General features: G+C 50.4%; 1 protein-coding gene and 1 long non-coding RNA gene across 4 annotated transcripts; one reads left to right on the top strand and one right to left on the bottom strand.

Moving 5' to 3' along the window:
• Window positions 1–412: 412 nt before the first annotated feature.
• LOC119132146 (protein furry homolog) lies at window positions 413–25,934 on the bottom strand. 3 transcript variants are annotated; one of them, XM_037267130.1, is made up of 62 exons: window positions 25,506–25,922; window positions 20,609–20,808; window positions 20,362–20,415; window positions 19,367–19,506; window positions 19,198–19,288; window positions 18,785–18,864; window positions 18,620–18,700; window positions 17,850–18,018; window positions 17,645–17,737; window positions 17,444–17,542; window positions 17,282–17,383; window positions 17,106–17,209; window positions 16,923–17,031; window positions 16,766–16,852; window positions 16,518–16,689; window positions 16,293–16,425; window positions 16,106–16,213; window positions 15,756–16,008; window positions 15,467–15,649; window positions 15,307–15,393; window positions 14,957–15,216; window positions 14,629–14,818; window positions 14,393–14,520; window positions 14,225–14,282; window positions 13,901–13,992; window positions 13,640–13,812; window positions 13,312–13,472; window positions 13,135–13,245; window positions 12,904–13,058; window positions 12,588–12,687; window positions 12,338–12,509; window positions 12,016–12,269; window positions 11,607–11,753; window positions 11,355–11,529; window positions 11,207–11,294; window positions 11,029–11,111; window positions 10,759–10,909; window positions 10,553–10,656; window positions 10,269–10,454; window positions 9,350–9,527; window positions 9,082–9,197; window positions 8,831–9,018; window positions 8,584–8,678; window positions 7,900–8,474; window positions 7,729–7,826; window positions 7,487–7,657; window positions 7,274–7,414; window positions 6,890–7,060; window positions 6,239–6,409; window positions 5,741–5,815; window positions 5,497–5,667; window positions 5,294–5,302; window positions 4,878–5,066; window positions 4,654–4,779; window positions 3,726–3,856; window positions 3,446–3,656; window positions 3,208–3,357; window positions 3,045–3,143; window positions 2,892–2,960; window positions 2,156–2,266; window positions 1,804–1,991; window positions 413–1,733 (listed from the first exon to the last, which is right to left on the bottom strand). In XM_037267130.1, exons 1-62 carry the CDS (start codon window positions 25,699–25,701, stop codon window positions 1,475–1,477), a joined length of 9,021 nt encoding a protein of 3,006 aa, XP_037123025.1. In that variant the 5' UTR covers window positions 25,702–25,922; the 3' UTR covers window positions 413–1,474. The 3 variants fall into 3 exon arrangements, 2 of the variants coding, with proteins under 2 accessions (XP_037123025.1, XP_037123024.1); XM_037267129.1 differs by having other exon boundaries at window positions 17,106–17,383; window positions 25,506–25,923; XR_005099797.1 differs by lacking the exons at window positions 413–1,733; window positions 1,804–1,991; window positions 2,156–2,266; ... (2 more) ...; window positions 3,208–3,357; window positions 3,446–3,656 and having other exon boundaries at window positions 3,749–3,856; window positions 4,173–4,779; window positions 17,106–17,383; window positions 25,506–25,934.
• On the top strand, window positions 19,838–21,531 carry LOC119132148. Its single transcript, XR_005099798.1, has 2 exons — window positions 19,838–20,057; window positions 20,548–21,531. It is a non-coding gene; the product is annotated as an uncharacterized LOC119132148 (long non-coding RNA).
• Window positions 25,935–27,404: the final 1,470 nt, after the last annotated feature.

Below are 27,404 nucleotides of genomic sequence, written 5' to 3'. Positions count from 1 at the left end.
GCTCACCTTCAAAATAAGACTTCAGTCGTTCCAAAACTGGGTCATTACCGTGTGACAAATTAGACTTTATACTATAAATTATAAATTAATGACAGCAATAATGGTATGTTTGAATGCAATATGAAAAATAAAAAAATATTTTAATGCTAAAACATAAAAATAAATTTAAATGAAAACGGTTTTATTTTGAAAATTGAATACATTAAAACCAAGATTAAAAACATTTTACTTAAACAAAAATGCTAATAAAACAGCTTTTTACGAATAAGAATATGAATAACTCAAAGAAAAGAATCATTCAATCACGCCTTCTTTGCATAGTTTCAGTAGTATCATTATCCAATTAAGCAAATCATTTCTGTGGGAGTCGTCCCATCACACATCCCACAAACGGACAATATGTGCCAAAGAACATTTGATATTTTTTATTGTGACATAAGTGTACACACCATTTTCAGTTCATGGCAAAGGCAAAGACTATTTACAAAATCCAACTACCAGTGCTACTACAGCTTTAAAAATATGTATCTCCTCTACTCCCTATAGTATGCAAATCACATTGCAAGTTGATAAAAATAGACTCAATAAAGTTCCAAAGGCGCTATGTACAGTTATTCATTGAAAATAAATTTGTTCATTAACAGACTAAGATTTGCAAGTGTGTGTGACAGGCTCGAAAAATAAGGTTAGGGTTCCTTAAATAGAAATCATGTCATTTGCTAAAAAGCTATTCCGCGTACAAAACACTATTATTTTTTTTTGGGAGTACTCATAGTGTTACAGTAGATCTGCAGCATTTCAAAGTAGTTTGACGGCAGTCGATTGAAATTGGCGTCCAAAAATTCTCATCTAAAATGTCTGCCAGAATCCCCCCCCCCACACACACACACACACGCACGCACGCACACAAACACACACTCACATGCACACACACACACGCACACTACTAAGTAACACATCCTCCTTTATTACATTTCCCTCTCAGATACATTCTTTACTGCACAGTAAAAAAATCCACGTGTGTGGAAGATCATTGCACAATTCCCTTTAAGATGAATTGCAAAGCTTTGGTATGTTATTTCCATTTAGCGTGCGGCTGTGCGTCTGGAAAGTATTTACCGCGTTGCCAAGACCAAAGGGGAAAATCGACGTGCCAAGAAGATTTCAGACCGTAATGGCTGTTAAAGGTGCATCGAAAAGTCTTGAGCAAAGACTGTTGGTAATTGTGGACATTTATGGACGATATGCATTTTTAAATGAATTAATGTCACATTGGGATCTTGTGCCATTTAACATTTATTTTGAATACGTTTGCAAACAAATTCCTTGTTTGGAATTCTGAGGGGAAAAGGGAATTCATTGATTGTATTTTGGAAAAAGGCCGCGACTAAAGATTTGTACGAATACTTTCCGGGCGCACTTGCCTGTGAATGGCGTGTTAGCAGTGCAAGAAAAGCTGGCGAGCGCGTGGCGGTCACAGGGTGGAGCCCGACACCTTGGCGTCGGGCAGGAAGGCGACGACGGGCCGGTGGCCCCGCGTCCGGCTCATCACGTCGCGCATCTCGCCGTTGAGCTGGGTCAGCTGGGCCGAGACGTCGCTCAGGTCCCGCTTGCAGCCCACCAGAGCCAACGTGCCCGTGCGGCCCAGCGTCTGGTGGCGGAAGTAAATGTTGAGCAGCGTCTGGATCTCGTCTTCCGAGGGGCCGCCGAAGATGTCTTTGGGCCAAGATGTTCTGGAATCAAAAAGATTCTAGTTGAAGGCCAAGCTGTAGTTTTGCTTTGCTCGGCTTTTCTGCACCTCACCTGCACTCCCGAATGTAGCAAATGGCCGAGGCAAAGCCGTCGCTCTTGAGAACTTCCAGGATGGCCTGCACAGCCGCCTCGGCCGTGCTAAAGGTGGACGGCTCACCGCACGCTCTTTGGTCATCTTCCACCCACGCCGCTTTGAGGTGGCTCCTCAAGTCGCTCAGCTCTTGGGACATGTTGCTTAGCTACAAAGTTAATGTGGTTGTAAAGCTGTCAATCACGTAATTATAAAACTTGAAATACTATGTCGATGATCTTTGAACACAAATGGTGCAGCAACACATGAGGACAGACAAGCGCATTTAATTGGGAAAAGTGATGATTTCAACATGATGAGTGGTGTACCTACTTTGGGATGGGAGCTGACTGCGTAGACCTGCTCAACCAGCTTGGTGTACGACTGAAACAGCAGTAAGAGTTGGAAGTGGAGTTTGTAGAGTCTCTGACACAGCTCCAGTTGCTGAACACAAACGTAAAAAACGACATTATTTTCAGTCGTCATTTTCACATTCTGCTTTTTTGTTTGCTATTCTAGGCGTCATTCGTTCTGCAACTAAAACAAGCAAACCCAATCAGAAGCGGCTAAATGTAGCCCTCAAATTTGAAATGATGACTAAGAGAGAGAGAGAAAAAAAAAATGAAAGCCCGGTCCAACTTACGGCGAGAGATTCCATTTGCTACAAAGCAAGCATGTCGCAGGACAGAAAGACAGCAATGAGCGAGAAAAGAGAATCAAAGGAGGGCCGGCCGGCCGGCCGGCGTGCAAGTGGCTTTGCATTTGTACAAATCAGGAAAGATCATTTTGCTGCCACGCGAAAATGTGGAAATGGGGGGGGGGGGCACTCACAGAGCTACGGTGTCGCCGTTCTGGCAAGGCACAAGGGACAGCGGGAGAGCTTGGTTAGTTTGAGGGGAAAAAGTCACACAAGAGACTTTCTCATCTTATCTGCATGTCGTGTTTTTTTTTTTCCACTTGCTAAGAGTGGGCGGGAGCCATGTGGATGGAAGGCACCTTGCCGCCTTTTGCATTGTTCCCAGACATGATGAGGAGGTCTCAAGAGAAGGACTTGAACGGCTTTTGTTACCTTTTGCTCCCGTGCGCTGGCTGTGCTGTCGGGACTTTGGAGAAAGGCGGCCTTACAGCTGCTCAGCCACTTGGAACCAGAAGGTGAAACGGTTGATTGCGACACATCACGAAGGTGGGCTTAGCCGCAACTTTTTTTTCCAGCCGTCCTTACCGTGACAGTGGCTTCCTTTTTGCTGTTGTACGTATCCAGATACTCTTGCAGCTCCAGCACGCTGAATTTCATTTTCTCCAGGAGTCCGTAGGACATGACCTAGGAAGGCAAGGCGTTCGTTGAAAACGGAAGCGTTCGACTCGGGCCGGGTCGGATGGCTCACCGTGTCGGCGTCGATAAGCAACAAGGGGCACTCGGCGCAGGTGGTCAGCATTTGAGAGGACCTGAGGAACTTTGCTCCTAGTCCTTTCAGGCCGTCATTGAGGTAACTCACAGCGTCGGAGGTCAGAGAGCTACATTTGCTCTGGATGCTCTGCCGTGGAGGAGATGGATACCATCTTAGAATCACTTTAGCCAACACTAAACTTTCGATCAAGAAGAGGAGCAATCCGGCTCTTGACCTGGAAGAGGCAGCAGAAGACGTGGAAGGTGTAGACGGCGCAGGAGCCGTCCGAGTCGGACGCCAGCTGGCTCAGATGCGCGCGCCAGGCTTCCTCGGCGTCGTCGCACGCCGCCGGCTGGAACGCCGCCAGGATGGCGGAGAAGAAGGGCGAGGGGGGCGGCGAAGAGTCCGACTCCGGCGCGCCGTCGTCTCCCTCCTCCTCTGCGAGGCTGAGGGGCCGAGAGTTTAGTCGGCATCAATACATTTGAAGTCAAGAAAAATCTTCAGATCGGGCGTACCTGGGCAAGCAGCCGTGGATGTCTTTGTAGAAAGGGTGCGTGACTTCCAAAGCGTCGTCAAAGTCGGGAGGGAGGCAGCTGATGGAGAGCGACGCGTCCTCCTCGTTTGCGTCTTCATCCGCTTGGAAGAACTGCGGGAGACGTTTTTTTTAAGCACGTGTCGGCTACACGCAGCAAAGCAGCAAAATGCGAATACAGTGAACCCTCGCCAATTGGCAATTTACAAAACGTCTGCTCTGCAGTTCGGCGAGAAGAAATCCCAAAAAGCTTGCTCGCAATGTGAATCGTTTGAGCAGCGTGACGCCGGTCGAGCTGCTTGTGAATCGCACAAAATTCAACCAAATAAAAAGCAAATCATTTTCGTTCGGGTTGAGGGTTCACCGCATCCAACAATGAGATGCACAGCTGTTGCATCACCACCTGGTGGTGCGAAGTGGTTCCACTAACCTTGCCAGGCACACTCCTTGAAGTTTCTGCGGTGCCAATTCGACAGATTTTGAGCCTTTCGTGCCATTACGGCACATTTTTCATTTTGGGGGCCGGCAATGTGTAAACCTTTTTGTAGCTCCCGCATGCCCAAAGAAGAGTTTTTAGTTGCTGCTTATGCCCACCCGTTGAAGCAGTAGGTATACACGTTGCCTTTGATAGCGGACCAACACCTCCTTAAGATCCCACAATCAATCATCTCCAGCACTAAATGAAGCGTTACGATCAAGGCAGCTTCGCAAGTTCATTCCCTCCAAGCATGCAAAAAGAAAGGGAAACAAAGTCTGAGGAGAAGGTCTGAGAAGAACCCAAAGTGTAGAAAACAAGCAAAATACAAAGAGCGTGGCCATTACTTGGCAAAATTGGTAAAGAAATCGAGAATGGAAGAGCGGTAGGAGGTGTTAGTCCCCAGAATCTCAGACACCCTGAAGCCCTTATTCACCCGCTGTTTCGAGTCCTTCGGCAGCTGGAGCTCAAAAGAGGGATTTTTGCCGCCGGGTGGCGTGGAGTTGCAAAAGGAGGGAGAATCCATCTTTTGGATCTCCGCGCTTGGGGGGAGACTGGCGGCCTGCGAAAAGAGACAAGTTGGAGATGTTTGGCCAGAGAGCGCCACATTCCTCAAGCGGACCGCTGACCTGGCACTGACTTTGCTTGAAAAGGACGTACCTGGGCGGCCGAGAGGGACTCCTCCTCGGAGAAGTCGTCCGAGTCGTCCTCGCCGGCGAGGACGCGGCTCAGGCTGGGCGTGCTGCCCGACAGTTGGCTCTCCTCCAGGGCGCCGCCCGGGCCGCTCCGGTCCAGGCTGTCGGCCGAGTGGCGGCGCACGCCCCAGTTGAAATTGTCCACCGTCTCACCCTGCGGAAAACAAAAGCCACGCTGATACGGAGGCCACGTTAGCGTAACCGTCACACAGTGTGCGAGCCAAGACATGCTCACGGGTCCTCCTTTGAATTTGTTTGATGACACACACGTATGACTTATCCTAGTTTTCAACAAACGTGCAAGTCTGTTTCTTCAAACAGGAATTAGTGGTTTGGCATGCACACGCAACAAAAACAAAACAGCAGCGCAGCGCGACTTACCAGCAACTCCTGGTAGCACACAAAAACAGAAAAATACAACATTACAATTGATTTAAATCATTTCGGTAGAAATTGTACGTGAACGGCAAACTGAACGTGGAAGGATTCCAACTTGGGAAATCAACATGCTCTGAAGGTCAGCCGGTGACGACGTGTGCACTTGAAAAGAAAAAAGGAAAAAAACTCGTTCACAACCGACTCACCTCTCCGTCTTCGAGCTCCACATCCAGGAAGTCAAAGTCCCGGAAGACTCGAAACTGCTGCTCCGAGGCGGTGTCGTCCGTCGTGTCGGCTTCTCGGGTTCCGTCTTCGGATGACGCCGGGCTGGGCCGGTGCTCGGCGAGGTCCAGCTCGCCGCAGCTGGAGAAAATCACCTGCCACCGATCCAAAAAAGAAAAAAGTTCACGACGTGGACGAGGTGATGGGTGCGTTGCCTCGTAGCTTTACCGAAGTGTTCTTTGTGAGACCCACTTTCTGCCCGCACAAAGACAAAACATGGACAAGTTTCTCTCTGGTTCTTTTCTGCAGAGACAAAAACAGGAGGAACTTTAAACGAGCCTTTCGTCCCGAGCGGAAAAAAAAACAATGACAAGGCGACATGATCACATCTGGGAAAAAGATATACCGTCAATTACAAGCACTTGGGAAATTTCTATCTTTTTTTTATATATATTATTATTATTATTACGGTATATTTTGTTCCTAATTGTTGGTCTACTGCAAATTTATAGCTGCGCTAAATATCACATGGCCCTTCCGCCGTGCGCCGGTTTCCTGGAGGTGGCGGTAATGCCTGGAAGTGTTAACAATGAAAAAGAAAAAATGGCACTAACATTTTTTCCTCAGCCCATCCCGGACACCTTTTATCGAACATTAGCTCATCAAAACAGCTATGCCAGAAAAGGTTCCAGCGTTGAGAAAGTCAACTCGATTGAGCATAATGACCTGGGAAGATTGAGGCCTCTTCCAGCTGACCGGCACCAGGACGTTGTTGGACGTGGAGCCCAGAGAGCTGGATGAGGAGGAGGTGCTGCGGGTCACCGCCGCGATTCGACTCTTGCCGTCGCGGCCCGGGGAGGCGCGCAGGTCGTCGTGGCGCCGACCAATCACTGGCGTCTGACACAAACGCGGTCGTGTAAGTACGGGAGAGAAAAGGTCCGCTCGGCACTCCGGTCAAAGAATGTTCTTGTAGTTTGAGGCTTAGCGTCTCAGTGCTGCCTATGCGCACACACTGTTGGCAAGGAATCCCACACAAAAGACAGACAGGCAGTCATGATGTGACATCACTTCCTACTATTCATGCGCTACACAAATAGCTCTGTTTTCAGTTCCCATACACACACACACGTCATTGCCTCTATTTTTCCACGCACGCTGCCGCCTATTTATGATGTTTACCTTTTCAGCTAGGATAATCTCAAAGGCTTGGGTCGAGGGGAACGTAAGGAAAGGGTGGGGGGAAAATGTTTCCACTTTTTTCAAGACTTTTGGCCCGATTTGACACCCACCCACCACACCCTGGAATAACGCTCGTTAGAGGGACAGGTTTTCCGCCGCGTGTGAAAAGAAAGATTGCGTAAGAAGAAGGTCGTTCACCTCGGATATGTCAAAGTGGAAATCCAGCGTTTTCCCAGGCAAGGCCTTGGACGAGCGCTCCCACACGCGGCTGATGTCCTCGTAGGAGAGGTCGCCGGAAGGCTGCGCCAGACTGGCCGAGCGACTCACCACCAGCTTAAGGATGTTCAGCGCTTCCCTCCAGTGGGCCGTCTGCACACGGGCACATACATCATCACGCTCATTTCACAGAGTCTATGTTTAGAGACGGGGGCGTTCTGGGAAGCCCGGGCCAGACCGCCGTGGCTCTCGACAGGAGTTGGGGCGTGTCTACAAATGTACTGCACCAGATGGATGACCTTTTGGATTGCAGCCCCATCCATCCACAGACATTTGGCTCCAAAACTACGGCGGTGAGGGCCTCACCTGAGCAAATTTCTCTATGGTCCTGAGCACTTCCATGTTGAAAGGTTTGGCTTGAATGCCACTCAGGTCCATGTGACTCAGCAGACTGTAGATGATTTGTAAAATGGTCTGCTGCATACTGGGGAGACCTTTCTCCAGCAGCTGTGGCACAACAACTATTTTCAAGAAGAAGAAGAAGCCACTCGGGCCGACAACAACGACGAATGTGCAAACCTCCGCCATGTAGGTGACCAGGCTGAGCGCGATGTCCGAGAAGGCCTCGTGCAGGTACCTGCACACCACGTTGACCCAGGAGAAGCAGTTGCGGGTGTACGAGCGCGTCTTGTAAAGCGTCATGACGTGGGCCAGGTTGGAGAGCTTGTCGTTCTTCTCCTCCAGGCACACCTACACGCACACACAGAGAGTATGAGAGCAACAAAGTGGCCGCTGCTTCGAGAGGAAACGATGCACAAAACCTGTGCGATCCTTTCGGCCACTTCCTGACAGAAGAGCGTGGGGCCGTCGAAATTCTGCACAAGGTGCGGGAGCAGGCAGAGGACGTTCAAGGGGAAACCTAAAGGGGAAAACAAACACATTTTTGGAGCACCCCGTCGATGGAAAGCCACGGACGGATGCAGGTGAGGTACCGATAGCTTGCGAGGTGTCCACCACGGACACCCGCGAAACGGGCGTGAGCTGCCAGAAGAGCTTGAGCGTGAGGTCGACGGTGGCAGCCGACGTGAAGCCCTTGAGCAGCAGCTGCTGGAGCCCCGTGAAGCTGCTCCACTGCAGCTGCTCCTGCAGCTTCTCCAGCCTGTCGCGGTACTCCCGCTTCTCCAGCGACATGCGGCCCAGCAGCTTGTCCAGCAGCCTCAGCGACATCTGGTACTCAAACTCAAAGTCGGACTCCATCAGCGACACGGCCGCCCAGAAGACGGTGGCCAGCAGGTTGCCGGGGTGGTTGACGTCGGCCGGGTCCGACACGTTGTCCTTGGACGACGGCGGGCTGCGGGTTTTGCCCGCCGGCAGCTGCTGCTCGCACGCTTGGATGCGGTCCAGTGTGGCGCTGCGAGGCGGGTCCGACCACCTGTCCGACCACCTGTCGGCTTCGCCGAACTTCTTAGGCACGGAGGAGCTCCTCTGATGTCGGCTGTTGAGCTGGCCTGTGCTCTTCCTGTCGGACATCAGGTTCAGCGTGGTGAGGCGATCCGGAGATGAGGCTCTGGAATCAAAGGTCGCCTTAATGACCAACTTGTGCGTGTACTGTCCCGCATTTGGCTTCATCGCAACATTTGGAGTCCCACATCCATCCATGACGTCAGTGAACAAACCTGGTCAAGATGGCCACCAGTTCGTTATTCTTGAGGCACTCGGCCAAGTTGTCCGCCACAGACTCCAGCGTGAGTAAAACTTCCATCACGTAGCCCTGAAAGATGATTCACGAGTAGTCGCCGATAGCAAAACTAGGTACCGATACCACAAAGACCTAAATCGACCATGAAATTAGAGGCTATTTTCGATTCTAGCAATTTCTAGTTTGCGCTCGCCCGGCCAGTACTGTTTCATGCGCACGCTGACCTGCACCTCCTCTCCGTGTTCCCCGACGACCTCCACCAGCCGGGAGAGCAAGTCGGAGACGGCGTGCGCGTGGACTGGCTGGCGCAACGCTCGGAACACTTGGAAGGAGCGTCCGGCGTAGTGACGTGAGGAACTGCGCAGCGCCGTGTGCAGGGCCACGTCGCTCAGCTGCCGCTCCAGCTGAGAGTCTACAACGGAATACATCCAAATGAGGGATTGCACGCGAGGGCACCTTCTCGTGCGAGGCTTACCGGGTTCTTTGAGCACGGATACGACGTGGCGCAAGAGGTTTGTCAGCTGGACTGTACTTTTGGAAAGGTGACTCTTGGGTGAGATGTCTTCGTGGCACCACAGCGGCCCGCATGCTCTGCGGAACAACAGGCAACTTGCAGTCTACACCACAAGATGGTGCTGAATTCACATGCTTATGAGCTCCAGGGAAGGATTTGTTCTTCTTCTAAATACAGCACATTTGTCAGCCAAGCGTTTGCACGTGCATTTAATGGTCATCGGTGGTACCTGGTGGTTAAAAACTCAATGAGCTTGCCGGTCTTCTCGTCGGCCGCCGGCTCGTCCGAGATCTCGGGCAGGTTGCCGGCGCTCTCCCCCAGGCTCAGACTGGACGACGTGGAGGAGGAACTTAGGCCGGAGTCCGGCACGGGAGACGCCTGAGCCTCCCTCAGAAAGTCCAAAGCTCCTGGGACACAACAGAGGAAATGGCGCACTGATAGGATCTGTCAAACTGCACGCACAGTACATTTGCCGGCTGGCCGGGCCGGGCCGGGCCGGGAAGGGAAGGAAGGGGAAGCTGGGTAATGATGTAATTATGTACTACCGTGCCTCTGTTATTGTATCAAACATCTACTTTTAGCCACGTAAACACTCTGGAAAATTGACGTGAAGAAAAAAGTAGTGGGAAGTGAGTCTGATACCGTCAATGTTTTTTTTAAATATTTATATTCCGCTTTAAAACAATATCATTCATAATTCTATTTCTGGATCATCCGCCAGATGCTGTAAGTCAACATAAATAGACAGACGTGCACTTGGTACATCTTGGACTTTGGGGCTGCCATCTTGAAATTTGATGTCTTTGGAGATTTCAAGAGTAAATGTTGATTCTCGTATGGGCATTTTAAGGAATCTGCTCCACGACAAGTACAGTGTGCCACCTCTGGGGGGGGAAAAAAAAAACAAAAAAAAAAACGCCCTTGTAGCCAAAGCAGCACATTGGAGCTTTGACAGATGGCTCCACTTGGGGCAAGCGGGTAAAAATAGCCACGTGGAATGCTTTAATCAAGAACTTTGAAGTCCCCCGTGCTCCATATTGCTTTTGGAACCCACGCCAAAAATGCTCTCGTCAGATAAGAGACTTATCTACAAGCATCCTGACAGGAATGTAAGCCATTTGACTTTTTTTTTTTTTCCCCTCTCCTACCTGATGTCATGAACTCGGGCTGAAAGGCGGGCTGGCGAGTGAGGGTCTTGGCTCCGTTGATCCGGCGCGTCCGCAGCAGCACCGAAGCGACGGCCTGGAAGTTGCGGCGGCAGGACAGCGCCATGAGCAGGTGGAGGAGGAGATGCTTGCAGTGCTCATGTACCTCCGGACGGTAGTGGTCCATGCCTGAGGTTGAGAGGAAAGCCACAATACAAGTGACGCACAACTTAAAATACACACGAGTACTTGGTTGGGATTTCTAAACGGGCGGCAAATGATAGTACCCAAAAATAAGGCGTGCAGCAGCAACGGGAGGTGCAAGGCCCAGTCTTCCCTCACGCTGTGGTCCACCACCATCTCTGTCATGAATATGACTGCTATATTACACCTGAGAGGGGGAAAGAAAAAAAAAAATGGCTACCTCACGCTATTTTATTTAAGGGACCCCACAGGAACTTGAATCTCAACCTCGTTGAAGTCAAGTACAGACCTGTGTAGAGGCCCTCTCGGGGTGAGGGTTTCGGGCAGGAAGTCCACCAGAGGAGCCCAGCAGCCGCCGTTGAGAGGCATGGGGAGAGGATGGGGATGGTTGCTTTCAAGCACGCCCATCAACCAGTCAGCATAAGGGGGAAGAGGTTCACCTGTGGAGAGACAATGCCATCAAAACCCCCACCGTACTTCTGCATTATCAATGACACCACGCCCGTTCCTCTCTTTTCATCCTGCTCTCGCCAGACGCGGATGGAATGATTGCACTTACACCTGTCTTCATCGTACGATCCTCCCGAGCTGTTGCTGTAGCGAGAGTCCAGGCGGTGGTGAGCTTGCATGGCATGACTAAGCCTGATGATGGAGAGACGTCACTTTCTTCAGCCGGATAATCACGATTTATTTTTGAAAATCACATCAGGGTCATTGGGCCGCATTTGCGATTTCACCTCTCTTCGTTGTCCTTTGACTTGCGTTCATCTGCATCTGTGAAGCTCTCCTGTCCTGCCACCACGGTATTGGGACTGGATGTGGTTCCTGGCCAGAGTCCAAAGGTAAAGGCGTTTGCCTGGCGTCGCTCAGGTGTTCTGTCAGTACCTGACGGCGTGTTGCCTGCGACGGGCTTGCTGGTGGCCGTGAAGCGATAAAAGGGCGGGCTGTCGGAGTGCTGCACCACCGGGTTGACCGGGTCTGTCTGCTGCAACTCCAAAACCAACTCTTGCATGGTTTCCATGGTGTTGTTCCGACAGAGGTAGATCACCACCTTCTTGATCTGAGCAGATAAAAGCAGAATTGTATTCTTTTTCCCAGACGGATGTAGATGATGTCAATAAATGGGATTCGTCTTACGAATGGCAGGAGGGAGGTGTCGCTGCTGACGCCGCATAAGCTGATGAGAAACTGCAGCGCCGTTCGCAGGTTGTGACTCCACTTTTCGTTGCACACCAAAGCATTCCAGGCATTTTCCATTTCAGATCCTGGTAAATCATCTCCATACTGCCCAAATGGAATTCAAAAAAATCAACACTGTCACTTGGTCTGAGTCAAGTGTTGGTGGACTTTTCTTTGAGTGTATCTGTAGATTTTTTTTTTTAAACCGTACGACTCGCTTCCTTAACCTAAATCTTTTGATTTAGCCATCTAAAACCTACAGTTTTTTTAATGCGGTCTTTCCGAATGGCAACTTTTCAGGCATCTGGAATGTATCACCCGCGATAAACGGGGGGAGTCTGTTATGACAACCGCAAGATGAATGTACCTTGGCCGTCATGTACATGAGGTTGTTGAGCACCATGGACGTGGCTTGCAAGGAGCCCCAGCCGGTGCCGCTCAGATGTTGCCGGGCGGAGGCGCGCCCTCTCGTAAAGGTGTCGTAGTCGGAGGAAGACGGCGCGGAGGTCGGGAGCGGCTGGCCGCTATCTACCAGCTCCATGTTGCTGAGCCAGGGTAGGAGATAAGTCAGCATGATCTGTCTCCCGTTGGGGTGGGTCGTCGGGAACCTCTGGCTAACCTCTGGAGCAAACAGAAATATATCATCAGGGGAACAGAGCGAGGTGCAGGGCAAAGACTTTCTACGCCACCTGAGAAAAGAGGGAGGGTGAGTTCGGGGTACATTCTGGCCAAGTGGCCGGAGAGCTGAGGGAGGGAGAGGCTGTAGAGGGGCGGCAACGGCGCGTGAGTGCCGTGAAGGACGCCGTTGGGCTTCCGCCCAGCCAACTTCTTGGAGTACACCAGCAGCCTGGCCTCGAGAATCTGCTCCAAAACGGGAGAAGGAGAAAGCGTATGCGTTACGCAAACGTTTAGCTGAGGACTTGCGTGTCTTTATCGCACCTGCATCAGTTGCATGGAGATCTCATTCATCTCTCTGTCGGCGTCGGACGCCTTGAAGAGAACCAGATTGAGCAGCGGCACCATATCGCTTGGGTAGTTTCTGCAAGTCATCACAAGATTCAAATAGTAGATCATGAGGCTTCTATTCTATTTATTTTTTATCGCATGCGCGGATCGGTTGGCACTTTTGAAATTTCGTTGTACATGTGACAATGACAAATAAAGATCTATTCTATTCTATTCTATTCATCCGTAACAAGAATTATTGGACACATTTGTGTCACAAATGATCCAAATCATGCGCTTTGCTTTGTACCTGCTGCCACACACGGCCGCGATGGCTTCGAAGCAACCCGAGGCCAGCCGGTAGGAGCCCGTATAGCAGCGATCCACGGCCCAGTTGAACAGGTTGACCTGCTCGGCGTTGAGCTCCAGGAGCAGGATGACCACCTCGCATCCCAGCTGGTGGACCTGAGTCCAGAGGAGAGACGTGTCACTCGTTGAACATTTGCCTTCCTCGGCTCCTACTGCTGTACAAGATGTGTACCCGCTGGTCTTGGCAGGCTAGGATGTTGTCCAGCCACTTGTAGAGGTAGCCGTCCGGGGAGAGGCCCACGTTGTCGAAGACCGGGCCGCAGCACAACACGGCAGACATGGCCTGCGAGGACCCCGAATAGTCAGCCCGTGTTGGTGCAAAAAAACATTTTGCTTCTCGGGTTTTGACCTTCAAGGCGCAGTATTGGTAGCGCGTGATCTGGTGATTTCTGTCACTGTAGCGCTCCAAGGGAGTGAACATGATGCTGAAGGGCCCCGCCCACTGACTGAAGAGGATGAAGAGATGATGTCGGAGGCTCTGCTGCGGAAACAGGAAGCGCCTGTAGTGCACTGAGGAGGGGGAAACGAGACTCATTTGGCGTCTCCTTTCATTAGTAGAGTGTTTAAGCATCCGAAACACGTAAGCGCAAAAATGTTGAATCAGTGCTTCTATTTTTACCGGGCTTGTTTTTGTCACCATGTGTACTCAGACAGGAAATGGAAATGTTGCAGACTACCTGGCACACACTGTATGAGGTTGGCCACCATGGCGCTGAAGTGAATTCGAATGTCCTTGAGGATCTCGGCGTCTTTGTCGTTCTCGCCTTCCAGGAGCGTCCGCGTCAGGTCCACGTACTCCAGGAAGAGGGCGCCCAGGGCCAGAGTGTCACGCTCCAGAGCCCCGTTTGTACTAAGAAGTTGGTATGGCAAGAATAAAAAACAAAAATCCAGCTTTGCTGCTTGTGTTTTTCAGATTCCGAGCCATGAGGGATAGCAACCTGTCACTGATGACGCCCGCGTCTGCCAGCAGCTCAAAGATGCGCAACAGTTGAAGTCGCAGAAGGTCCCGGCGCTCACGCCGCTTCTTGTTCTATACAAATAATCGGGGGGACCATTGAAATCAATTCAAATGCCAGTAATCCATCCAAATCATTGAAGCATGCTATTTTTAACTGATGAACTGTTTTTAACAGACTTCAACCTATTGTGTCAAGCACAGTGACAGTATGAAAAGGGTGATGAACAGAAAATAAAGTTGCCTTGAGTTAACATGATAGAAATATGTGGAGTGGTGTTTTTAGTTGGAAATCAAAGGAACCAACCTCAGGTCTTCTTTCCAGTGCTTCCTTCATGAGCGGATGCAGCTCCTCCACAAGTTCCCTGAGGCCAGACAGACAACATCAATCAAACAGCTACTACCAACTGCAATTAAGCTTAAAAAAAAAAATCGATTTTTAGAAACCTCCCTGCTGCTGTGATCTGCGACTTACCTGAAGGCCAGGGAGTTGGTGCGGCCAAAGCCCAGAACTAAGGCCTCGGTCAGCTCCGCGCTCTCCGACCGCATGAGGGGAACCAACTGCTTGAGGAGCCAAGCCACCGATGGGCAGCCTGGGATGCCCTGAGTCATTAAACAAGGTTGAATTTTCAGGCCGCCCGACAGCACGTCCCTGTTCCGGTCCACGTAACCGATCCCTCCGCATCTGATCCGGCAAGCGGTATCTCTTACCTTGTCGCAGCCGGCGGCGCTTTCGGGCGTGGCCGCGGCCATCTCGGATGTCGACGCTCTCAGGTGACCGGCGCTCATCACGCTGGGCTTGGCCACCCCGAAGCAAAGGATCAAGTAGTTCCTCCACAGGGTCACGTAGTTGTCCGCGCTGCCCGAGGTGCTGCCCGTCTTCTTTGCGTTTGCCGGGTTACTGGAAATTCATTTACGAGTTTGATATCAGATCGCCGCAGTCCAATAAAACAATCAGGGAAGCATCGAGAGCGGCTCGCTGTCTCAGCGCTCGGACCGACACATCCTGTGTACGTAAAGACGATTGATGGACTCTCACTTGGGATCGATCAGCGGCATGAGCATCTGCGCCCGAGCGAAGGCGTAGGGCCACGCGTAGCCCAGAGCGGCGGGGCAGTGCTTGGGCAGGTGCTCCTGTCTCAGCAGGCTGTACAGACACAGCACCCACGGCTCCTTCACCGACTGCGCCAAGATCCACACGTGCGACGGGCTGCCGATGTCGTAGTGGCTGCTGACCAGCCGGGCGTTCCACTCGGCGAGCCACTGGAGGTCCGCCTGGGGGCCGGCGCATGTGTTGGCCTGGAGAAGAAAGGCACGTTGATAAAAAAAAAGACAATAAGGTGGGAAATGATAGCACAGTGGCTCGTTTGAAAGCCTCACCCAACTTACCGCATCAGAGACGACAACGTTGACAAAGCTGTCGACGATGACGGGGCCGAGCTGGTCCATGACCTCAATGACCGGTTTATCGTCGTCCTGTAGAAGACAACGCCAGGCTCGGAACTGGACGTCAAAGCGCGCTCCGTCGCCTCGCCGCCTCCGACCTCACCTCAGACTGCCCGAGCGCGGCGAAGAGGCCGCGGATCTCCTTGAGGACGGCGACGGCGAGCCTTCGAGTGCTGAGCTGGCAGGAGCAGAGCAGCACGAGGGCCAGACCCTCCACGGCGTGCAACACAGCGGCGTGGGGGCCGCGCTCGGCCGCCGTCTTCACGTTGGAGCTCGTCTGCGCCGGCTTACGGATGACAAAAATAACCATGAACCAGGTTGAGCAAGTCACAAGTCATACTGCCCTAAATACTGTAACACTGATTAGCGAAACGCAGCAAGGATTTACGCACCTCGGCAGTGTGCACCTTCGCCGTGTCGTAGCTCCTCCCCGCCGCCGCCGTCGCTTTCCACTGGGCGAGCAGCTGGAGCAGCAGCTTGAGCGAGGCGTCCAACAGCCCCCGCTGGCTGTCGTGGACCTCGCGCAGCACGAAGCCGGCCAACCCGAACAGCACGTCGTCCCGCCAGTCCGAGAAGTCCACCAACAGACTTTGCAAAGAGTTCTGAGCGATGAGTCGGAGCTCGTCGTCCATGTGGATTGTCAGTCTAGCGGATGGAGAAAAGACATTTTTAAGAGGGGAGAGACCTACGACACGACGGGACTGACTGGGAGTTAAAAAAAATAGCATGTGGATCATCTCACCGGGAGAGCAGGTCTATGAGCTCAGTCTTTGACATCCCGTCGGGCATCAAGCGAGGAATGGCTGCCACGCACGTCCTGAACAGATCAATCTTGGCCTTCCTTTCACCCCTGCAACACATTTGGCGGACATTTAAACGGAGCATCAAAGTAAGTGTCATAAATCCATGTCTCATTTGTTTGTCCGTACGTGATCATGTCCTCGGGCTCTTTGTTGAACATCTGAGCGTTGGTCATCATCATGCAGCGTCCCACCTCCTTGTCCAGGTGTCTCAGGATGTTGTCAAAGGCCTTTCGCACGGGGTAGTAATACTGCGACATGCCTGAAGGGGAGCAAACACAGTGCGACTTGGACTTCTGCGGCTGGAAAATGTTGCGTCGATCAAAAAGGAAACGGTTTTTGTGACTGGCTCACCGATGACTTTGGCCTCCTCCACCGTGAGCGTTTTGCTCAGGTAGGTCTTCTTCACTCGTAGCGTGTTCCCTGAAGGTAAAGTGCAACCGGTGTTGGGCATGGGAGGCTCGCCGTCCTTCTGCTGAAGTCGGTCGGCCACCACCAGGAAGGCTCTCAGACCGATATTCATTCTCTACGCACACGGGACCATTTATTTGTTCACAGCCGGCCGGCCGGTTTTTAAGCGTGTCGCTCGCGTGCGTGCGTACCTCCGGATTAAGACCGAAGGCTTTTGCGGGTTTCGCCACACACAGGAGATCAAAAATAATTTCTTTCATGGCAAAATCAAGTCTTTCCTGTCATGAAATAAAAGATACGGTTAAGGGGATGTGCTGGGGTTACCGTCAGACAGGTGTGTGGGTTCACCTGTGCGATAAACTGGATGATTTTGACAAAGATGTTGAGAGGCATGTCTCTGGGCACCACGCTGCGGGATCCTTTGGGGAAAAGCGTGCCCACGACCGTGTTGAGGCGACTGCGGGCAGAGAAAACCAAAAAAGCGCACGCTGGAAAGATAAGCACCTCGGTGACGATGCAAATGACGCTCACCTTTGCGTGGCAGTGTTGCTCTCGCACTTGATCCTGATCACGTAGACCCACAGCAGGCGATAGAGAGACTCCAGCGCCACGCGAGCCATCTTGGGGTCTCGACTCTGCGAGGCAAAGACAGGGTGGGGAATGGCGACACGCGACCTTCCTTCCGCCCATCGTATTCGACACGTTACCTTGAGATTGGAGAGGCAATTGTTGAGGAAGATGTGCCACCTGTTGAGGAAGAACTGCTTCTGGCTGACGCACAGCAGGCAGGTCACCAGCGGGTAAAAAGCCTGCGGGGAAGCAAATTGTGAGTTCCACCGATAGCGTGTCGCCGACCGCCGTCAACTCACCAACGAATGCTTCTTTCTGGCCGACAGCTCCAGGCTTGTGTCGTACAAGCTGTCCACAAAGTTCCTCAGGCAGGGAACGTTCACCTCATTCTTCACCGCCTGCGACAAGGACAAATGTTTTTTTGTTTTGTTTTCCACGAGAGCGACTCCTTTGAATCCACTTGACGCCGTCGGTATAATTAAAGGGGGTAAATGGCTTACTGCCGCAACAGGAACCAGAATTTCAACAAAGAGCCCAGCCAATGCGTGCTTGATGTCCTTGTCCTTAACCTCCAGGAAGTATCGGGCGCATTCCTGCAAAGAAAACATTTATAACATTGAAGGTGAGGGACTTTAAGGTTCAGGTTGACTTTTGGGTTCAAGTGGCAAATGTCCAGGCAGGCAGCAAGTGCGACATCTCCTTTACCTGCATGAACTGGAAGGAAGCTTCAAAATCCTCAACGGGGTACATCTTAATTCGAAAGAACTTCAGCCCCATGATGAGGCTAATGGTACTCTGGACTACATATGGACTCTGCTCTTTCTGCCGCAGCTCCTTCAGCTCCGTCATGAACTTCTTCTTCACGGCGGGAAACCTGAGGACAGACAACAGGCTGACATTTCCATTGTATGTGCTCGGCACTTCCTGGGTGACTTAAAAGCATGGCACCATCCCAGGGAGACTCTCCGTGCTATTTGAGGAGGTGTGTCTTCTAAAAATATCAGCCCGCCCCCTCCTTCTCCTCCAACTTCTAGACGGGGAGTCTGCGCTGTAAAGATGAGCTCTCAAATTGAGCCAGAGATGGCATTCTTCGGGCGGACTATTTATAGCTGCTATGGACTCCTACGAGCGCCACTCGCGACGGCCGGCTGCACTAGTGACACAATTCTGCAACTTGTCTTTGTGAGAATAAACGATTAGTCCTGACACGCAAACATGGTGTGAGGAACAACATTGAATTGTTGGCCGTTTGGGGTTCATGAAATGTTCTTGAGCGGCTCAACTCTGGCTCTATTTTAAGAGCTTTGTTCCGTGCTGGGGTGATCTGAAAACAGCAACGGGACACACACTGATTTCCAGCCCTAGTTTGGTGCGAGGGGTTAAACTGTCCAAAGTTAAGAGGTCCGGACACACGTTCCAGTCTCCTGAACTGGAGCCGCCGTGGCACAGAACTCGAAAAAGGCCAACGCGCTCACTTGGACTGAGCCAGTACTCCGATGACCTCAGCGTAAAGGTCGGCCACAGTGTGCAAGTTGCCAGTGTTGGGACCGTGATATCTGTCGAAGGAAGAAAAGAAAGAAAGAGAATAGAGTTCAGCTAAAGTGGTCGAGAAACATTCGAGGAAAAGTCAAAGGCTTTACCCTTCTTTGTAGCGAAAGTGCTTAAAGGCTAAGGCGATGATCTCGTTGACCGAGCCGTCGAGTACGGGGTGCAGCGGCATCTGGGGAGTCATCAGGAGACACAAGAACATATAACAGAGAAAAATTAACAAGTGGGAGATAATAATATAATCTTCTTTTAATACTTCGCATTATTGTGATAGTAAAAGCAGACTTGAGCTCGCTAGCTAACAGCTGATCGTAGCTCATGCTAAAAAAGCTAGCATCTTTAGCATGGTTACCCAGATTTGGATGTTGCTCAATGTGGCAACAAATTGTTCCTTTATCCAAGTTGCATGTTTAGATTAACTTGTAGCCTGTGAGCCCAGACAAAATGAAATTGCTAACGTTGACAACGTTTGAGCCGATGATGTGTATTTGTATCTGGACGTCACCTGCTTCAGCACTTCTATGAGCGCGAGGGAGAAGATGAAGTCGATTGCCAAATCCCTCCTTTCAAGTAAATAATCCCTCTGCTGCTCATCGCTGGAACAGACACAGAGGGGCATTGACAACGAGCTAACGGCGCAGCATGCGCTGCTTGGTGTCATGTCTCAAACCGACTTTCTGGACTTGGCGTTGGCTCTCGGCCGGTACTCGCGCAGCTCCTCCTCCAGGCCGTTTTGCCGTTTGTACCAGTCGAAGAGCGTGCGCAGGATGGAGGGAAGGCAGTACTCGGCCAAGGAGCTCATGGTGCTTATCAACTGCGGCGAGAAGACACGTACGCCCGTCAGAGATAGCCATCGGCCAGCGCCTTCCTGACTTGAATGGAAGATAATCAGCAGAACAACATGAGGGAAAAACTCTCGCTTGCTTTAATGATATGAAATCGTCGGACACAGCAACGGTCCAAAACCCATTTGATGAGCTGTGGGCCCAAAACGTTCACACACAGGCCCAATACAAACTTGATGATTTGTGAATGAGGCCTTGAGCGTTTGGCTTACAAGCATAGGGTGAGCTCACTTAAGAAGGTGCCCGTAAGCGGCAGCTTTAGGCGGGAGGCCTGGGGGAAAGGAAGGAACGGGCGGGTCCAGAATGCACAGGAAGGGAGGGGAGAACACAAGCCAGGCCTTCATTCAGCACCGGGCCTGCCTGGAGAAGAATCTGGGCTCTGTGCACAAATTGGGCTTCACGCAGCAGCACAAAGGCGGCGCTGTGGCGGGGCCCGCCGTGAAAGGAGGCTCTCTGCACAAGCGTACGACGGCCGGGCGCACCCACGCCGACACGCCTCGGACCGGCGCCGGGGCTCAAGGTAAACGCGCCACGCCCGCCGCTGCCTCACAAACACTTTTTGTTGGGATGCGGCCCAATGAGCCTTTTCGGGTATCATCCCAAATGCGAGTCCGAGCTTTAAAGGGCGCACGCAGCGGGGAGGGAACACTTCCAGGAAGAGCGGAAGAAAAAATAAAAGGCCCGATTAAAACATTTGTCATGGCCCACGTTAATACTTGAAACCACGAACGAGGGTGACAAAACGTATTTGTACACAAAAGAGTCACTTTGTTGCTTTTAAAGAAATGGATGTCACAAGGAAAAATGATTGAACCGGTGCTTACTTGGTCAAACTGAGGATCTTCACCTCTCTGAAGAGACTTTGTCAACGGCTTTTCCTGGAAAAAAAATAAAAATGTGACTGTCTGAAGCTGAAAGTCTAGCTAGCACAAAAGGTACACTAAAGTATCATTGAATTCAAAGTGTGCAGCATGTGGCTTTCCTTTAGCCTGTGCTGTACATTTGTTTAGTTTGGAGGCATCTCACATGAAGATGCTGGAGATTTATGAGGGCGGCAGTCAGATGACTTACCAGCGGCTCCGCCATGATGACGCGGATCTTGCGCTCCGACACGGTGGCGAAGGCGGAGAAGAGGCTCTTCAGCACGTACTCTCCCGGTTTGCTCTCCGGGTCCACGCTGATGGGCACGGAGATGGTCGGGCCCTTCTCCCCTTGAGGACTGCAGACCGGCGGGAGGGGCGGCTTGTTGTAGCCATTGCCCACGGGCGAGGCTGAAGAAGAAGGGCAATGATGATCACTTTGTGCGAGGTTTGAACATTTCATTCAGTGATTCTTTCGCCTACCACTAGACGGAGCCTGCATGCCACAAGCGCACGCCGATTATAGGAAATTCAGTGCTCGTCTGTCAAAGTGTTTCATAAACTTCAATGAACCAAGGGCACGTGTTTTCCGTTTGAAAGATCTCATGGCACGTCACCAAACAAAAATGTCACAAAAAGCAAAATAATAATGATGATCTCACAAAGACAAACACCATGATGATGAGCCACAGGAAGTCGTGACTTCTTCTGTTGTCTTCTAGCGGAAGATCATTTGGCAATAAATGATTCCGCTTTGGGAGACTCCGAAGACACAAACACTCTCTCTTACCAAAAGTTTTAAGGCTCTCTAAAAGACGACTATTTGGTGAATAAATTCATGACAAGAAACAGTGCTAAGTAGCGGGCTAGTAGCTAATGAGAGTTGAGAGGTTGACCCCAAAAATGGACATGAAAATTCCCAGCGTGGGGAACATTCCTGACGCACGCTGACCAAAGGGCAGCGACTTTTGCTTTCCTACGGCGACGCCGTGCAAGGAAATGAACGCCTCATGGGCACCAGCTGCTGTTTTCATTTCCTACCAAAGTGACGTGAGAGGGCAGCCAAAGATCTCACGCATGTGACCGACCGTATCGTGTTACGATGGCGACCGACGCCTTTGATTACGTAAAAAACAATAACAAGAGCCAACATACAAGTTACCCCAAATGAAAGCTGATACAAGAGCTGCGGCAACTAAACTAAATATTACTCTTGGATATACTAAGTACAGCACGGACGTGTCAATTGCTTGTTTTTTTTTATCACTTGACACAAGTGATGGCATTTATTAAGATGGATCACATCGTTTTATCACAGAGGATAAAGAATATACGCCTTATTTTGGTGATTATTAATTGCAGTTTTTTTACACTAAGCAACATTATTTTTGGACTGTCACAATTTACACATTTCTTTGTTTGTGTTGGTCCATCACTGATAAATACTCATGAGTCATAATATTAACAAATATTTGAATGGCAAAAACTGGTTTCTTCACACGTCTTCTGGTAAATGTTTGCAGCTTTCAAAGTCTGGCAGCTCTAAACTGGCCGTGTTCTTCTGGTCATGGAGGAATGAGCAGCATGCGCGACCTCTGTCAGCACCTACCCAGGCCCTTGATGAAGCTGATGACGCTGGCCTTGCTCCAGCACATGGCCGTCGCGTCCATGGTAGGGGAGCCGGGATCCAGGGTGGTAGCCCCCCAAAAAAGTCTCCCCTATGGAAACCTGCCAATGTCCATGTCCCGTGTGTACTCCCGAGGGATAGTTTCCATGGTAGGTGTGTGGAGAGACTGGGCAGTAGAGCGCACAAAACTCATGTGTGGCTCTCCTTCCCCGAGGGTCTGAGTTTGGCTTCCCCCTCTCGTCTTGTGACCAGCCCGCGCCGCCTTCCAGGAGTGAAGGTCAAGCGGGAATTTTTAGCCCTGGCAAAGCGTGGCTATGCTACGCCGGCATAGCTGTGTGACTATAATTATCCCCGCAGAAAAAGAAGGGGGGGGGGGCGGGGCACTCTACTGACATGACACTCACCCCATCAGACATCAAGATGGCAGGCGCAATTGCGCGTGAAGCCGTTTGCGTCTCAGACATGTGAGCGGCGCGCAAGGGGGCTTGCGGAGACATGACATCATGGACGCCCGTGCTGAAAACAAACCGAGCGTGGTACACTCCCCTGACGACCGCACAATCAAGTCAAGTCTCTCACTGAGGCCGCATTAGGGGAAGACTTGCAGAAAGGCCTTTATGAGTGGATTCGAGGTCTAGACCGCAATGTCCCGGGTTGCCGCGGACTTGATTTGTTATTATCACCCGCGCCCGCACGCCTGGTAATAAACACACACAGTGTTCCTACAATAGAATTCAAGGCTAATAAAAACGTGTGCGTCAGGTTGCGTAAGCAGCAGGGAAACACTGCCAGGAGCTTTATGATGTTATGTTTTTATGCCAAGGGGAGTAAAAAAAATCAAATAAAATGGAATCAGACGGACACCACCCTTGTTACCGGAAGAGGCTCACTGACTCACGTTCCATAGCGAAATGGAAACAAAGAACCAAATCATTAAAGGGTGCATTCAATGTTTCAATTCTGATGACATGACATCATTTTTATAAACTAAATAGTGAATAGCTCTTTTTTCGTACCGGAAATATTCATTTTATTAGGATATCTTGCACCATTTTGTTCCATGGCAATATAAGAGCCGTCAATAAGTCACATGTCTATAGAACGTTGACGGACAGGCATTAACAGTCCATTAGTTGCCACAAATTGCCATGTGATTACGCAACATTTCTGTCGAAGGTGTCGCGTCACCTTCAAGGACTTTCCGTCCATTCGCCGGCACTTCAAAAAACAGCAGACAAACAGTAGCCGGCCGATCTGCTCCCCGTGTGGCCCCCGCTGAACGAAGGCAGTTTGGCTGCAGGTGAAGCTCCGCTAATCCTATTAGTGCGTCCTGCCGCTTAGCGAGAGCGCTTTAGAGCATGTGAGAACTCTGCAGACGGCGCTTAAACGCGGCCGAGCAGAAGCAGCAGCAAAAGCGGCAGCGTATATGAGACGAGATGCTGAATCATTGCATCCGCTCTGGCGCAAACATCCCAGAGCCGCCGAGGCCGTATTGCCGCCGACCGTCGGACTCCAATTTAAGGCCTACGTCCGTCTTGTTCACGTATGAATGACACGCACGAATGAAACACCACTGAAACGAAGAAAAGTAGAACGATGAGAGTCAGGGATTCCGTCATAGGGACTTGATGGACAACTTCTCGGAGGAGGATGCGTTACTGTGGCGACGCTGTTGCTAGGTGACGGCCAAATGGAAGTTGCATTTGACCGAAAATAGCTGAGCTAGAGAAAAAAATGGACACGGATGTCAAATTGAAGGCCCGCAAGCAGAGGCTTGCCACAATTTGGTGAAAACCATCAAGGCGGCAACGACCAAACGCAGGGCTGGTAACTTTTGTAATATGACGGGTGCCCACTGAGAGTTACATGCAGAAGAGGCCAAGCTGCTACTCACAAGCGCTCCAAGACTTGAGCAGCGATTTGATGCTGATCTCAAAGAAGCCCGAGTCCTGCTGGCTGGTCATGATGGGACCAGCGCCGTCGCCGGCCCTTCCTGCGGAGACCCTGACCGTCCTCTGACGTCCTCCGGCTGGCGCAACTTCCCTCCGCTAGCCTCCGCTTAGCATCTCCAGGAGGACGGTCGGTGGGCGGGATTGTCAGCTGCCTTTAAATAACTGCGTGCGGAGGCCGGGAGCAATCCTCTTAGCCGGCGTGCAGTTAATAATAACTGCACTTACGCTGCCTCATGATGAGGACCATGATGATAACGGCGACTCATCTGTTGTAAATGTAGAAGAACTATGGGCATAGGCGGGAGCATCCGTGAAAGCGCATTCGAGGGATCGGCAAGGATTAGCGGTGCTTAGGCCAACTTTGACCGTTGCCTTTTAGCCCCTGCATGGACTGAGCGTGCTTGTCAAAGGAACATGCGATCACTTGATGTTTTATTTCCGAGCCACAAAAGAGCTTCAGATGCTCTGCCATTAGATGAAGTGGCAGAAAAATAGAAGTGACAAAATTCTGCCAGAATATGTCAACTTCTGCACAGGCAAATGCTAATCCGAGTTCAAGCTAGCGTATGAAAGATGATGCATGAAAAGACACAAAGCGAAAGCCTCCCATGAGCACTTTTGTCATCTGTACGTAACCTAACACGTTATTATGGCTCCAAACATGTTGTCTGATTAAGATGGGAAAGAAACCGTGTCAACATTGAAAATATTTGCCATGTAAATCAGACAAATGGCCTCAAGGAAAGGCTGCAACATGGAAATGGGTGTGGTGCTGCTTGAGAAAGCAGGTTGATAAAAAAAGAAACACAATTCGACATGGGGTTTTAGAATGTAACTAAAGTTGCCATCCCGATAAATGAGCGGGCCGTTATTAAGAGCATTATCGAGCGCCGATGAAGGTGAGGAATGCCAGCTATGTCCATCTCTGCGCTACCTACTCCCCCCTCGGCCCCCAAGGGCCCCTTCACATCTTGGGACCTTCGCCCCTTCAATACCGGACGGGTCATTCCACAAGCGGAGAACATACACACGATGCTTTCACATAAAAAGCCATGTAGAGGAGAGAAAGATCATTTACATGACTCAGCAGAAATGATATCAAGCTCATTGGGCAAGGCTATTTATTTTTTTAATAACTTGAGCAATAAATGCCAACATGCCAAGTCACCCTAACATTATTCGAGTAATCCCTTCAGAAACAAGTGGCCGTATTTACGACTTTTTCCAACAATGACGATTGCACGTGACAAGTAGGTGGCCTTGAACGGCCTTTTGCCAACGCACGATGCAAAACACCACAGGCGAGGCCAGCTAGCAATTTGCATCCCTGTCATGTTGTCATCACGCTAAGTGTGAACTCAAAGAGTGAGGCAGCAGGCAGAAGCACACAATGTTTATCCTCTGCAAAGAATTACGAAAACACACTATCAATTTTATTTTCCTCAATTGCTTTTGGTATTGAGGTGGTTGGCAAATCCACTCAAGAAGTGTGTGTGCCCTTTCCAGCCAAGAAACGGCACTGCACCTACTTTCAAGGATGGTGGGCCTCTTCTTGTGCCGCATCTTCTTGAACTTGCCTCGAAAGTCCCGTGGCGGGAAGGCATCCAAATTGGCAAGGCTCCCCGGGGCCGTCGGGACTCCCTCATGCGGCGGCGGCGGACACTCCGGCCCCATCTCGGCCTCTGAGCTCCTGACGGCAGGTGGCGAGCCGCGGCTCACTTCCATCCTTCTTCCATGTGGGGAGGAGGATACGTTGCCTTCTTCTTCTTTTCTTGCACTTGACGATAAGGAGCCCTGTCTGTCTGTCTGACTGTCTCCTCTCTCGCTGCCTGCTCATGTGTGCTAACCTCACCACTTGTCAGGGCAGTTGAGCTAGTTACAGCCCCCCCCCAAAAGAAAGTCATGAATTGGACAGGTATTAAGTTACTTGGACAGCCCCTCCTCTCTTTGGGGCCAAAAGGCGAGGAGAGAAGAAGTCATGACTAAGAAAGAGGGAGGGACAGAGAAGCAGAGCAACATCCCCGCCTAGTGCGCGCGCATGTGTGTGTGTGTGTGTGTGTGTGTGTGTGTGTGCATGCCCACCAGGCATTCCTGAGTACATATCCTGTATTTGTCTTGCGCTATTTGACTGGTGGAATCGTGCACACCCCCGTTGGCGTGGGGCTGTTTATTTGCAAACCAAATGCAAAAATATACGTAACACCAACTAACTGCAACTAAAAATACAAACTCGACGACGAGTAAACTAAAAAAAAAAAAAAAAAAACTGACGCAATGACTCCTTTGGAGGGGCTAAAAATTAATCATGTTAGAACAAGTTAAAAATGTTAACTATTGACATTCACGGCAGCAATGTTAAAATGGACGCATGGATCAAACGAAGTAAAAAAAGGGATGGAGTTTGTTTGAAAAATGAAATAATGGACTAAAAATAAAATATTCATCCAAAGAACCAAACGTTAAAGCAAGTGGGGTTGATCTTGGAGTGTAAACTCCAAAGAAATCAACAGTCAAAAGGTGTGTGAAGACATTGTCCAATTTTTCCTGGTGTGACCTACATCAGTCTGTGTGTGAAGGCGTATTCCTGTTTTCACAGTGACAACATGGAACAAGTGGCCTTCACACACAGCACGCTCCATCTCTGCTACCCTTCTTCTTGCATCATTCTCACAGTTACAGCATTGCATTTTAAAATAAAAATAATACTAACACTGGGTTTCTTCAATCATATTTCTGGTTTTCAGGTAACAGCCCAAAAGCCAAATATATTGCATGAGCATTTGCTGTTTCTGAGGCTTTGTGTATTTACTCTTATTTGTCAAATAGGAAAAAGCATCCTGGACACGCGCTCCCTTGTGTCAACAAAGAAATTCATCCTGCGATGAAAATTCACAGTAACAGTCCCCCCTCTAGTGGTCAAGGCATGTATGACAGCAATGACACAAACGGACTGACTTTTTTGGAGAAGATGGATTGTTTTTTTCCTCTCCAGCCAAGTTAATTAAGTTAGGGCTGCTGTTGTAAAATGAGCACGTTATAAGATTTTGATATTATTAGGTACTTGAGTAAACTTAGTAAACTTAACATCTCTCTTGTACATTTTACAAACATTGTACATTTTCTTCACCGCATGTGACTTTTATTTAATGCCTACTTTTGTCAACAGCTACACGTACTTTCATTTGAAACCAAATTCCTCAATATATTAGCAGCTCAGTTATTTTTTTCTTTTGGGGGGGGGGGGGGGGGGTGTCTATCACTGAACCGGCCCTCCCTCTGAGGTCCGTTACCATGGTGAGATGCTTTTGGATTTGCACATGATGAATAATTGATAGACACCAGGCCTCCTCATGTTAGCTTGACTCCCGAGCGTTTGGACTCGGTCTGGAATTACACAACGAGTGAACTAACAATGTGTGCATGTGAGT

This window comes from Syngnathus acus, chromosome 13, assembly GCF_901709675.1.
Source record: "Syngnathus acus chromosome 13, fSynAcu1.2, whole genome shotgun sequence".
NCBI lineage: Eukaryota > Metazoa > Chordata > Actinopteri > Syngnathiformes > Syngnathidae > Syngnathus > Syngnathus acus.
Note: the sequence above shows the minus strand (reverse complement) of the source record. Positions and strands in the feature narration are given on the sequence as shown.

Bases quoted from the DNA above. Each gene is read 5' to 3' on its own strand.
- LOC119132146 (XM_037267129.1), bottom strand. From the start codon at position 25,701: ATGGAAGTGAGCCGCGGCTCGCCACCTGCCGTCAGGAGCTCAGAGGCC. The intron at 9,198-9,349 runs GTACCACCGATG...GTTGTTCCGCAG, and splicing joins ATTGAGTTTTTAACCACCAG to AGCATGCGGGCCGCTGTGGT. The intron at 9,019-9,081 runs GTAAGCCTCGCA...ATTCCGTTGTAG, and splicing joins ATCCGTGCTCAAAGAACCCG to ACTCTCAGCTGGAGCGGCAG.